This window comes from Lissotriton helveticus, chromosome 6 (assembly GCF_964261635.1).
Source record: "Lissotriton helveticus chromosome 6, aLisHel1.1, whole genome shotgun sequence".
Classification (NCBI taxonomy): domain Eukaryota; kingdom Metazoa; phylum Chordata; class Amphibia; order Caudata; family Salamandridae; genus Lissotriton; species Lissotriton helveticus.
Genome location: NC_136067.1, coordinates 1,835,492,123 through 1,835,505,564, shown reverse-complemented (window position 1 = coordinate 1,835,505,564; position 13,442 = coordinate 1,835,492,123). Strand labels below are relative to the sequence as shown.

Sequence of the window (13,442 nt, the reverse complement as noted above, 5' to 3'; positions counted from 1 at the left end):
GTAGAGCTGGTAACTGAAGTATGCTATGGTTAGCTCTTTTCTCAAAAAAACAGCTGCATACCCTCACAGGCTAATTACATTTTTATCGGAACTCAAACCTTCCACTCCACTCAGGCATTTTACTTAACCCAATGACTTACTACACAACTGTTAATTGGGTACAGACCTGCTGTAAAAGCTGAATGGGTAGTGACAGATATTAGAGAATACCTACTGATTGCCTTGGAGAAAAACCAGTCGCCACTACTCATCTTGCAAGGCCTCCGAGAAGCCTACAACATGGTAGTAATGAAACACTGCTACCACAACAGCACAAATGAAGGGTAATCTCCAGTATGGATCTCGAATGACACAGCCAACAAATCTGAATCAACATTTCGAAATTCTGCATTAAAAACATGACCGTCAAGGATATCAAATATCAGCTCTTTATTTCAGTGGGCACAGGCAAGACCAGACACAGGACATCATGAAAATATTCAACAAAATGTATCCGTCTCCTGGGTACTTACCATAGTACAGATACACTTGACACCTAGGTGATGATTATTTATGTATTCCGAATCACCTTCCCCTCCCCCAAAAAAATCCTCAAGGTGCTCCCTACTATGAAAGAGACCCATTTATCATCAGAGGATGAAGCACGACTCCTGGGTAGGTATGGGAGGGCTTTCCTTATTTAATTTTATTTGTCTCTATTGTTGGACAGATTAACTCTATACCATATGGTGCACCACAAATTGGGAAATTGCCTGAGTACACCTTACTTATTCAACACTAGAATTGTTCTTTTGACTAAATATGTGATTTGGAGGGTGCAATCCCTGGTGGCCCATTTCCTCTCCCATGGGGGTACCTGTCAGATGTCTCGCAGCACATCCTCTGTGATCAAGGTTTGTGCAGCCCACACCTTTACTTTCCTTATAGGCCCTTTGGTGTTGTTTCAGGGGTGCCTGGCTCTTATGTGGCCACCACATTGCTAAGGGCTCTAACCCCGTTTTAACTTTCTCCCCATTTAGTTGCCTTTGCATTTGGGTTACCAGTATTCCTTAGACTCAAGGAAGCCTGTGACTAGACAAGGGGATTGCTGGACTCCAGTAGGTCTATTTTTAATCCACCTGTTTTTCCTTGATCGTGCTGCAAAGCGTTGTCTTGACGCCACGACCATCCTTCGTGACGGGCTATTTAGTCAACTACATAGCGTGTCCATGCGCTGTGGGCACACTGCAAGCACGCATTCCGCACAGCACCCGGGGCACGCCCACCTTGCGGTTTCAATCCCCAGCTCTCACAATAACGGATATACTCCAGAGAAGACCTTTTAGTCCTTAAATCAGGTAAGACCACAAAACGTATCAAACTCAACCCTTCAGTAGACATAGAAGTCTCTCTCACACTATGTCAGAAGTGTAACCTCAGGTTTCTAAACTACAAGCCACAGGGCGGCTATCTGCCACTTTCCTCGGCAAAGGCCAGGCAAGCACACAAACAAAGGCACTAAGAACCCTAAAATCCAATGTGCATTGATAAATGCAAGGTTTCGGACTTCATGGATAGTTATAATATAGATTTGGCCTTTGTCACCGAAACTTGGGCTGACCCTACACCAGGCCCCGATATGGTACTGGCTACTCCCCAGGGATACACTATACCTATATGAGACAGGCTACACAAGAAAGGTGGAGGTCTAGCAGTTATCTACTGTGACACCTATGCAGCAACCTTCCCTTCAGCAACCCTTAACGAATGTGAAGCATTAAACTTAAACATTGAACTCACCAAAACACAGTCCTTCAATGGACTTCTTCTATGAGGTCACTGCTTTGTGATTGGTCCAGGTCAGATTGAGGATATCTGTGCTAGCCAAATATGTATTATTAGTAAAGACGCCATCAAGTGTATCGCCAGCAAGGTGGGGAGGGCCAACTATGATCCGGGTTAGGCAGACACAGGACATGCTATCTTATAGTGCTTCTGTGTCCCTGTCAGGGCTGTTCTCTAAATGACAATTGAAGTCACCCAACAGTATGAAATAGGTTTTCAGAGAAAAGAATTCCAGAAAGAAATTAATATCTTGGACCAATCACAGAGCATTGACCTTTGAAATAGAAACAACTACTTTAAAAAAAAAAAATCGGATGATTTCCTCTTGCAATAAACAGATTGCACATTTGTGACACAAAATCCAAGCATTGATCTTAGTCATCTGGAACCCAGATACATTTTCTACAAACTATGAATCATTGTTACTGTTGGCAATAAATACTCTAGCACCTGCTAGCCCTAGAATGCATAAAAGGAGTAAACATTCCACCCCTTGGTTTAGTGAAGAACGAAGAGCTCTCAAACAAAGCTGCTGCAGGCAGGTACGTGTATGGTGGAAGAATTATAACAAATTGGAAAAAGATAAATATAAGAAGCGCATCACAGAATACAAAAAAAACGTAAACTAAAAGAAAAATCAGCCTTCTTTACAAAACAAAAAGTCTTCCAAAAATTCCATCAAGGAACTTTTCCAAACAGTTACTAAACTCACCACAATGCCTGCCGCCAACACACTGGGTAGCAGCCAGGATTTCTGTAACACCCTGGCCAATTTCTTATAGAACAAAGTGAACTAAATGAATGCGAACAAACTAACTTAGTGAATTTACACATCTTTCGGTTGATCAAGTCAGACAGCTGATTTTTACTGTCAAGTCTGGGTCCCCATTGGACTCTTGTCCACCTGCAATAATTCAACTTGTTGACGATGTTGTTACCAACTACTTGGCTAGGATCTTCAGCACAGGACACTACCCTAAGCAATTGAAAAATTGATAAAGAAACCCAACCTAAATCCTCAAGATGCGAATAGCTACCTAACTATATCCAGGCTTCTGTTTACAGCCAAGATGACTGAAAAATGCCATGAACATTTAATTGTCTTCATATATCGAAATTAACAATCTTCTTGAAAAGACCCAGTTTGGATTCAGAAGTGGCCACAGTACAGAAACTGGGCTCATTGTGGCTACAGAGGAAATTAGATAATCCTTAGATAAGTGCGGCAAAGCAGCCCTTATCTTACTCAATCTGTCTGCAGCTTTTGACACAGTCAATCACATTCATCTGATTGACCGTATGTGGAATATCGGGATCAAAGACACAGCCCTGGCCCTACTTAACTCCTTTCTCACTGATAGGATGCGTTAGGTAACCCATAAGGGATTCAACTCAGAGCACTTTCTTTTACCTTGTGGGGTTTATCAGGACTTGTCATTGAACCCGACCCTGTTCAATGTCTACGTCATTCCCCTGGCCAATTTGATTAAGTATTTTGGGTCTTCACTGGTGACCTACGCAGATGACACCCAGATCATTGTGTCACTCTCCAATGACGTCTGCAATACAAGTGAGACTTTTCAGAACTAAATGATCACAGTCAGTAACTGGATCACTGACAACAGTCTCAAATTAAATTCAACCAAGACGGAAATCATGCTTTTTTGGAAACAATGTTTATTTTTGGTCCTCCTCTTGGAGGCCTCAAGACCTAGGGATACTCCCCATGCCAGCCAAAAAAAGTTTTAAAAACGTAGGTGTTCTCATAGATGACAAGCTCACATATAAAGACCAAGTCAACCACGTGTTATCCTCCTATTTAACACCTTGAGCTCAACAAAGAAAATTGTTCATATCAACCCCTTTGATTCCTTAAAGACTGTGGTCACAGCTTTAGTCCTTTCAAGACTGGACTATTGCAATGAGACTGGACTATTGCAATGGACTGTACAAAAATCTACCAAAAAGGTCATTAAACAAAATCTACACTATGCAGAATACTGCAGCACGGATGCTTCTTAATATCCCCATAATCGAGTCAGCATCCCAGGCCACAAGTATGCTACATTGGCTGCGTATCGAGCGGTGTATCGCCTTTGAGGCACTCTGCTTAGCATTCAATGCATTTCAAGGAATAGGCCTGACTACATGAAGAACAACTTTAAATGGTATTCTCCAGGCAGATCCCTATGCTCCATCTACTCCAGAAATCTAGTTGCTCTCCACACAAGCATGTGCAAGTGTGTGTACTGGGAAGGAAGGAGTTTCATTAGATGCTCTGCTCTAAAATGGTAGTCTTCCCCAAAATCTGAAGTTCGCCACTATTTTATTTATTTTGGAGTTTTACATAGCGTTAGCCAGACCCGAAGGTATCAGACCGCTTTACAACATTTGTCCATGACAGTCGAGTATACAAAGAGTGGCACAGTAAACACAGTGTTCAAAGGTGGGTCATTGATCGGTATAAGTCATGTAGCATTCAAATGCAGAGCAGTAGTGTTGGTGGTGGTAGTAGGGGGGGGGGGGGGGAGTACTGTGCGGGTGAAGAAGATGCTGTATGGAGTTATTCTTTTCGTAGTGACTGGATCCTCGGTTTGGTGGCGGATCATTATTGTAGGTCCGTTGTCACTTCGTGAAAGCTCGATTGAGGAAGAGCACTTTGAGCTGGCTTTTGAATTCTTTGAAGGAAGGGTTAGTCCTGATACGTATAGGGATGGCATTCCAAATTCTGGGTGCATTTCCGGAGAAAGACTGAGATAAGGTCATTTGTTTGCGGGTTTTCGGGGAGATGAGTAGCAGAGTGTTGGTGCTTCTGAGATTTCTTGTCTGTCCCGCTTTGTTTAGTTTGGCGGCTAGATAGGTGGGTTTCCCAGTGTGCAGAGCTTTGCGGGTGAGACAGGCAGTTCTGAAGTTAGCCCGCATTTCTATTGGGAGCCACATAAGCTCTTTGAGAGCGGGGGAGATGTGTTTGTATTTCTTTACTCCCATCACCATTCTGGCTGATCTACGAGGAGCAAGGTGTAGTTTAGCACGTGCCTGTGAGGGTGGCGTTCCCGTAGTCTAATCTGGATAGCATGAGGGATTGCGTGACTTAAGGTCATTTGGGGGAGATGAAGGGTTTGATTTTGTTTAGTAGTTTTAAGTTGAAGAAGGCACATCTTGCAGTGTTCTTGATGTATTTTACCATGTCAAGCTTGGGGTCTAGAGTGATTCCCAATGACTTCACGGAGTCTGCCGGGATGAGAGTGCAGTCAAGAGCATCAATAGACTATCCATTCCGTGATTCGGGGGGTCTGTTCTTTGTTGGCTATGAGGAGGATTTCCGTTTTGTCTTGGTTGAGTTTCAGATGGTTTGGAGACAGGCATTTTTTGGACTTCTATTAGGGTGTCATTGAGTCTTTGCATGTCCGCTATGGTGGAGGTTTCGAGGTAGATGGGAATATTGGCCTTTTCTCACTTGGCTTTTGGAAAGTCGTTAAAAACGTGGCTTTTCTCAAACTAAATCAGCCACTTCCACTAATCACAGGCAGCGCAAGACGCCTCCAGGTATATGCGCACTCTACAAATCTTATCATTATCAACTGAACTATCATATGCGATTGACTCGAAAGTAATGTGGATAGTAAAGCAAACCTCACTGCTTATCTGGAAAGCTAAGTCTGTCATGAATGTGCAGGTGGATGCAACAGTTACTGTTGCAATTCTTTAAAATATACATACTGGGCTTTGACTTTAGCCCCAAAAATATTTCACGCTCACCTGACTCTTGGAAGTTTGACGTATCAGTCCATGTGGAGTGCTTGTGCGGCAATTCACGAGGGGCTGTTTTAGAACTCAAATGTACACTGCATCAGTTACACTGAATTATTTTTCGCTAGATGCACTGTAAACAGAAAGCAATGTTTTTTTCCCCAATGCAGCAGACTTTTGTGTTTTGACCAAGAGTCAAAAAAGCAACAAACGAACTATTGGCATTGACAATGCTTGTTGAGATAAACGAGTGTTTTCTACTTAAGTGGATTAAAGAAGATTCTCTTATTTAGGAGCAGATCGCATACTCCGCCATCATTGTTATGACTCAACCACATAGGCAGGCCCAACACACAAACCCTGACAGTAAAGGGACTTGGATGTCCTTGGATCTCCCACGAGTTCGCCTCAGTCCACAGTGGTTAAGTACTTATCACCAGCCAGCTTGTTCAAGATGTCTATGCTTTTCCAGCTGGACGGACGTCCTTTTATAGTCAATAACAGCATGCATCTTCCCACGTTTAGGCTACTCAACACCATCTATGCAAACATTCGCAAAAATCAGAACGCGAAGAAACCATTTACAAGAAAGCCACACTATTCAGGATATAATATCTGGAAGCCAGACTCTCCAGAAAAGCCTTCAATCAAAATTACTGAGTGCGAAACTCCCTCCACCCCTCCTAACCGTTCTTCTCAAGCAGCAGGACACAGTAAAGACTGCTTATTAGGTGGGCCAACTCAATGTGTCTCTTACGGCTTACAGCCAATAAATCTCATGCATATAATTCCAACATTGATCGATTGCAGATCACGCGTCGGATCACCTTGTGGTAATTACACAACCCATGTGAGACTATTGGAACATGTCATGATTAATGGACCCAGACACGCAGGGTAGTTGAGAAGGTAACATGATCAACGCATTTCATTTTTTTTTATTACGGAAACACAGAAAGAAGATTTTCATGATATGTTTTTTTTGTGCCCAACAGGAATACTGCAGAGCCCCCCGCTAAAGATGTGGGGATCCTTTTCCATCATGCATGAATGCGAGTCATTAAGGGGCCAGGCATTAGACAAAGTGCAAGAGCTAAGACTGGCATGCATGCCATTTCGTATGTGCTGATCGTAGCCGACAGTATTTCCCAAATTCCAGAAACTAAGCCCTGCAGCGTGGCCACACGGCACTGGGATCGCACTGATCGCAATCAACAGATGATCCTCCTTCTCGTGTAGTACCGAACCCTTGCATTAACCAAACTAGTAATAACATCGATCACATACAAACAAGATCCATTCCAGATCACACCGGAGTCCCCCTTCCCGAGGAGACCCATGCGCTCCCAGATCCCCTTGTTTCTCTCTTACCGCGTTGCTTGGGGCCCCGGAGAGGTGCTCGTGACACTGAGCGGAAAAGCATAGTTCGCGGTGGGGGCCTGAAGCTGCTCGCGCCTGTGATCGGCTTGGATCACAGCAAAGAAAAGGCGCCCGTTGCTTAGGCGCCGCTGACTTAGATTCCCGCGAAGTGCTCTCAAAGTGGACCAAACTACCCGCTAAAATGACATCACGAGACCTGATTGGATGAGTACAGTCTGGAGCCACCGAAGCCTTCGTCATTTTCCGGTTATCCTTTGTCACTTCCTGTACGAGTGGTGATGACAAACTGAAAGTAAACGACTTTTAAAAAGTATGCGAAGCTGTTTACACAATACTACACTCACTGACAGGCGTAAGAAATATCTTAACGAAGATTTATTGATTTTTCAATACCGACTGAGCTGTCCTATTTTCCTAGAAAAAAGCGATTTTAAACTGCCAGGCTTTGACTGACTCCATCATGGCCACCAGATAGTTTCAATGCGCATGCACACTTTTTTTTGCATTAAATACAGCACGAGGAGTAACTGAAATGGACATAAAAGAAGGACAAGAAATGCTGACTTGTCTCTGCTGCGGGCACTATGCTGTATTGTCCTAGTCCTCTTTCTGTTTCAGAGCAGAGTGTTGTGTAGTGCACCAGGTTCTGTGCGTGTGATGCTCCTATTCCTGAGAGGCACAAGCAGAATCGCACTATGGCTTCGGGCAGGTCATTTCTGGCAGATGCCGGACACGGAGAGCAGGAGCTGGATGCCAACTCGGCACTGATGGAGTTAGATAAAGGTGACTGAGCCTGGGAAGTATGGGGTGGGAATAAAAGGGGAGAAGAGCTCAGGGGGGCTGTAGTATCCTGTTTATGTAATTATCCTGTCACTTTCTCCCTAGTTGCTCAGCCAGTGCGAATGTGCTGTGTGCTGCATGGCATGTTGGTGTGTTGATGTGTTGATGATGAATGGAATGTTTGGCTGCCTCTGTGGTGATGTGTGACAGTTGGAGTATGGGCTGAGCAGCAGGCAGGCTGCTCCGGGTGGGGCTGCTTCACATGAACATAACATCTTGTCACTAAGACCAAATACATTATCTAGAACTATATCTCGTCTACTGGACTTACTTTCTACATATTTTTTGCGAGGATCTGGAGACAAACTCATGCTTGACATTTGGTCTTAGTTAAAGATGATGGGGTAAAGAAGTTTTTAAAGCTGAAGGAACCTACAGATGGTGCAGCACAAAGTACATTTCCAGGAGGAAGATTTTCACAGAAGCGAACAGGTGTCAACAAGAAAGCAGAGAAAACGGACCACCAGGCCTTGCAGCCCCACCAGTGTCCTTCACAGCGCACCCCCCCTGTCTGGACATGCTTCATTTGCCTACAATGTTTTATTTCATGCAACTGGATATCTGTTGTGAACTTTTCCACTTTAGCACATCTGATTTTTGGAACATTCAACATCACAGTGGAATTTTGCACCAAGTTGCTATTATTTAGATGGTGTAAATTTAAAAGAAAAATGCATCATCTAAAGATTACACATGCTTTGGCGTGTTTCGTGTTGCCCTCTACATTGGGTGTGTGAAGCATACTGCAACGTGTATGATACCGTTTGGCAAATTGACCTCTGTACTGGCGGCCGGAGGAGGCTATCAGTTGTTAGGCAAACGTGTTGAGTTTTAATTTAAAAAAAAAAAAATACTTATTTTCTTCTTGGAGCAAGGACAGTTAAACCGTTACAGAACGGTTTTAAATGTGCAGCACTAGCTTTTCACTACGCTTGCAGCTTACAGTGTCCATAGAGCCAATAGGATGTGCTTAAGGATCTCCTATGATATTATTTTTACGCAGCTTCAATGCGGCTGTGGGAGGCTTTGCTGCATGCAAAGCCACCCGGCGCTGTCGTGACTGCGTGCCACCATCTTGTGTTGGAGGCAGCATGCAAGTACTGAGGCTATGAAGTGTTGCATACTTTCCTGCCTGTCTCTTATCTCGATCATCCAGGTACAGGCTCTGCAGTCGGGGTGACATTATATAAACAACAACGTTCATATTCCAGCACCAAACCGTATGGCATGGATAGAAGGTTAAATTTAGAATTAGATTATTTTTTTTGTTCCGTACATTGTTCAAGAGTTGTCATGTCACCGATCGGAGTTTTCAAATGCCTTCAGCTGTAGTGAATACCTCTTCTATCCGGATGTGGTGTGGCATGGTTGCTTGTTGTTCTTCCTCAAACAAGATGTTGGTGAACTTACTGACAAAATGTAGAGGGAGATACCCTTTTACTTGGAAAAGGAATGGGTAACAAGCATTCAAAACAACAAATTTCCTTTTCCAAACTTTTTAGGCCGGAATCCTTAGAAATCACTATCTAGTGTAGGGACAGGTGGACTAGTGTGAAATGAGTATTTGCGCAGGTTACCAAATTTACAAAACTACTTGGATGAAATCTTATATACAAAGGTTAAGTTACACACAACCCAATGTCATAATTCAAAATATATTATTTATTATTATTAACTGTTGAATTGCTGATACATTTCTTGAGTCAATTAATGTGGTTAAAACACATGGTCACATTATTTATAAAAACACTTTTGCTAAAAATTCAAAAATCACGAAGCTTATATGCACAAATTATTACACTTAAAACACAAAATTTGTTAATGAACAAATTGTCGACACAACGTTTCGGTGATCTAAAATATCTGCACCTTCTTCAGGACATTGATGTTCAATTTAAAAACACATCTAAACAAAAAGGTGTATAATAACAATCAGTTAGACAAGGTACTGGGTTGTTTTTTTCCACAATTGTATCTAATATCACTGTTCTTTAAGTATTTATCATGAACATCCTATTTATTCATTTCATACATTGACCATTGTTAAATACTTAAATGTATCCTTATTAATCTCCTATTATTTGGTAACCCGTCAAAAACCTTTGCTCATATCCCTGCATATGCTAAGACAATTTAGCTTTTGAAACTGTTATAAGAAATTGTCTCATACCTATTGGGTCTTGAAAAGACCTCCAATAATCTGTGTGGATAAAAACCTTAGAGGCTTGCTGGTAAGTCAAGCCCTGCTGGAGGGAAAAGAAAAATCAATTAACAATGCCCTTTACATTGTGGTTGTTAATATTATAACCTGTTCTTAGGTATCTCTTACCTAGGGAGTATTTACTTCCACATGGACTTATAATGTTCTTGTGGCATATTGTTATCTTTTCTTTTGTTCTATTGCTAAAGAAAAATGGATTGCCATTAGGAATTGCTTTACCCTTCAGGTCCCTCTTTCTTACATATATAGCATAGGGTAAATGTAAATGTATTTCGATTTATATAGCACACTAATCACCCAGGGGTCTCAAGGCGCTTGCTTAGGGAACCCGTCCTGGTATTCCCCTGTGAGATACCCCGGCAGGGTATTCACAAGGTGAAAGCCAGGCATCCCGCTGCGAGGGGCTGTAGTGGAGATTAAGCAAGCTATTGCCCAGAGTCGCAGAGTGTGACCCCGTGAGTCGAGTAGGCACCGGAGCGAGAATTGTCGAGTCCGTGGAATTTTTGAGCCCGAGACCCGCCGAGGCGGGGAATCGAACCCTGGTCCACGGCTGATCTCAGCTTCCGGGTCTGCCGCCTCTAACCACTGAGCCACGCTTCTCCAACCACTGAGCCACGCTTCTCCACCACTGAGCCACGCTTCTCAGAAGATACCTTTCATTCAACTCTTTATGTATCTTCTTGGTTATTTTGCCCAAAAAAGCTGTATTTTTCTGTTTAAAAAATACATTATTTCATTATTCTTATTCTCTACTTCCCATTCTTTCTATTTCGTACATAAGTATACCCTTAGTGTCCCTTCTCCCTATCGCTGATGGCCTTCAAGGGAATGTGGGGAGGACGTATTTTTCTTGTAGAAACCATAGACTTCCTCTTTTAAGTCTGGAAACATAATGATTTATAAGGGAGTCACAAATTCAATATTTTATCTCCCCTTTCCTTACTGTCTCCCCTTGCCTTGCTGTTTGATTGGGTGAATTACCGCCTTCTTACCTTTAATTTATTCCACAATAATTCTTCTCTGTTGTTCCCTTCATTTAATTGGAGAATTCCACTAGTTTGGAGTTTTATTTGTTCCAAGCTATAAAAGAATGAGTATTGCCAATTAATCCATGCTCATACTATCTATAGCTACCTGCCTCAGTTAGGTGTTTCATCTGCAACTTACTTGGTGGAAGAAGATTCCTGAACCTCGGGTCACGTTAATTGACTCTAGAAATGTATCAGCAATTCAACAGTTAATAATAAATAGTTGGTGAGCTTACTAACATCTGGATGATTTTCCATAACACTGGGAGTGATATTCTTCTCACCCAATTTTTGTTTGAAGTCTTCTATTCGGTTTTTGTTTAGGGACATGAATATTTATACACTGTTTTATTACATGATGATTCATTGCCTAGGAAGGAGTACATTAATGCTGCATTTTGTTTTCTAGGTATAAGCTTAGACAGTGCTCAAAATCACATGTTGTATGGATTTATTGTATTTGACACATGTTTGGTGGTTATTAGTCACATTGCATGCAGTATGGATGAGATGTCTCACCAGTGTCATGTGGAGGTATTTTTGTTGTGTTCAAGACTACCCTGGTTTTTGTAGGGGTATTTGCAGTTACTCTGTGTTTGTTTGGCGTTCTCCCACTTGAGTTCCACTGTATTCTCACAGCATACATGAGGTGGTCTGGTGGATTTGTTTTTAGCATTCACTTTACATTTCCTCTACACAGGACGGTTGAAGAGTATTCATCCCTTCTTTTGGGATTGCGCCATGGGCTTGATTTGCCCATTTTCTTAGGTTAGCCTGGGTACCTCTTACGTGAGGGAGTTCCCAGTGCCCTAGTGGGTGGTCTTCACCCATTTCTTGGTCATACGTTACACACCCTCACATTAGGGTGGTCTTAATGTTTTATTGGCTGGTGGTCACCCATCTTTAGGTTTGTTGTTACGCACCTTTCCTGGAGTGATGCCATATAAAGGGAATTTACGTGTATTTGCATTGTACTTTATATTTCCTTACATGAGGAACGGGAATGGGGTTTAGTACCATTTTTTCCCGATACACTCCCTTACATGAGGACATGAGGTACAGGAATAGGTTTTAGTCCCATTTTTATGTTGCACATGTCAAATCCTTACATGAGGTATGTCAATATGGGTTACAGTCCCATTTCTATTATTTTCTTACCCTTACATGAGGGGTGGCTTCATTGGTGTCTTTCCCATTTACACAGTTTATGTGAAAAAACCCTACAGTAATTCTTCCGCTACTTACAATTTCGCCATGCCCTGGCCCCTGACCTGGAGGGATTCACCTCGCTTCCTGAATTTAGTCTGTTGGAGGCCCGAGTTTTCATGGGGGAGATCGAGAATAAAAAGATTTCACGCATATACCAATCCCTGGTCATACACTGTTCCTCTGACTTGCAAAAACTAAAGGAGACCTGGGAGGCTGAGGTTGGGACACTGGAGGAGGAGGACTGGAATGAGGCACTGGCGGGTCCCAGGGGCGTGGCCATTTCGGCTTGCCTTAGGCTAATTCAGTTCAAATACCTCCATAGGGTGTATTACACACAGCAGGGGCTGTGGAGGGCGGGCCTCATTGCGTCCCCAGAATGTACTAGGTGTGGATGTGAGGAGGGTACTTTCTTCCATACGGTATGGAGTTGTGGACGTCTAGATAGATTCTGGTGTGGAGTTTGGAATGGTTTGGATGAGGCGCTGGGCTGGGTGCTCCCGCGCACACCGCGACTGGGATTGTTGCATGTGTTAGATGGAGTGGGAGGCAACCTCTATAAGAGACATTTATTGTTACTAGGACTCAGTGGGCAAACGAGATATTGCGAGGGCGTGGAAGGACCCGCGGGCCCTGTCACTGGTAGCTTGGAAAAGCGGCCTAGATTTTTGTATGGGGATGGAGAAGCCCATATTTCTTGCTTGAGGCTGCCCCCGTAAGCATTACAAAATTTGGAAGCGATGGGCCGACGACAGGGGCCTGTGGCTAGAGCCTCCACCAGAGCACGACCCAGACATGGATGTTTGAGCGAGCTGTGCCACTGGATGTGTGTACATGTATGGTCGGAATTATCAGAGACTGTGCAGGGGGGGAGGGATCCGGGCGGGATGGAAGTTGGGGGAGGGGGAGATGGGTTCATTATTTGCAATGATATTACATATTAAAATCATGATGGATTGCATTGTTATATATATGTACCTATGACTGGCAGATACCTCTGGGGTACAGGGTTCTGCGATTTTTGTGTGATCTATCAATAAACTATGTTTTGAAAAAAACCAAAACCCTACAGTAGGGATGTCTTTGTGGGTTACTGCCCCATTTCTGCAAGGTGTTGACCCCTACATCAGGGGTATCATGATGGGTATTAGTCCCATTTTCACAGTTTTGTTGTCACTTCCTTATATGAAAAA

At 43.0% G+C, this 13,442-nt stretch overlaps 2 protein-coding genes across 3 annotated transcripts in view; one reads left to right on the top strand and one right to left on the bottom strand.

Moving 5' to 3' along the window:
- The window catches only part of DTL (denticleless E3 ubiquitin protein ligase adapter), an 84,907-nt gene extending 77,783 nt beyond the window's left edge, over positions 1 to 7,124 (bottom strand). Inside the window, exon 1 of the mRNA XM_078649745.1 lies at positions 6,946 to 7,124. Within this exon, the coding sequence (XP_078505871.1) occupies positions 6,946 to 6,997 (52 nt within the window). The 5' untranslated portion in view covers positions 6,998 to 7,124. The remainder of the gene's footprint in view (positions 1 to 6,945) is intronic.
- Positions 1 to 13,442, top strand: part of INTS7 (integrator complex subunit 7) — a 303,638-nt gene that overhangs the window by 71,876 nt on the left and 218,320 nt on the right. The window contains exon 1 of one of the 2 annotated variants that reach the window (XM_078649742.1): positions 7,526 to 7,737. The exons of the other annotated variant lie outside the window; for it this stretch is intronic. Coding sequence (XP_078505868.1) covers positions 7,650 to 7,737 — 88 coding nt within the window. The 5' untranslated portion in view covers positions 7,526 to 7,649. Of the gene's footprint in view, positions 1 to 7,525; positions 7,738 to 13,442 lie in introns of those variants that run through there. 2 annotated transcript variants of the gene reach the window in all.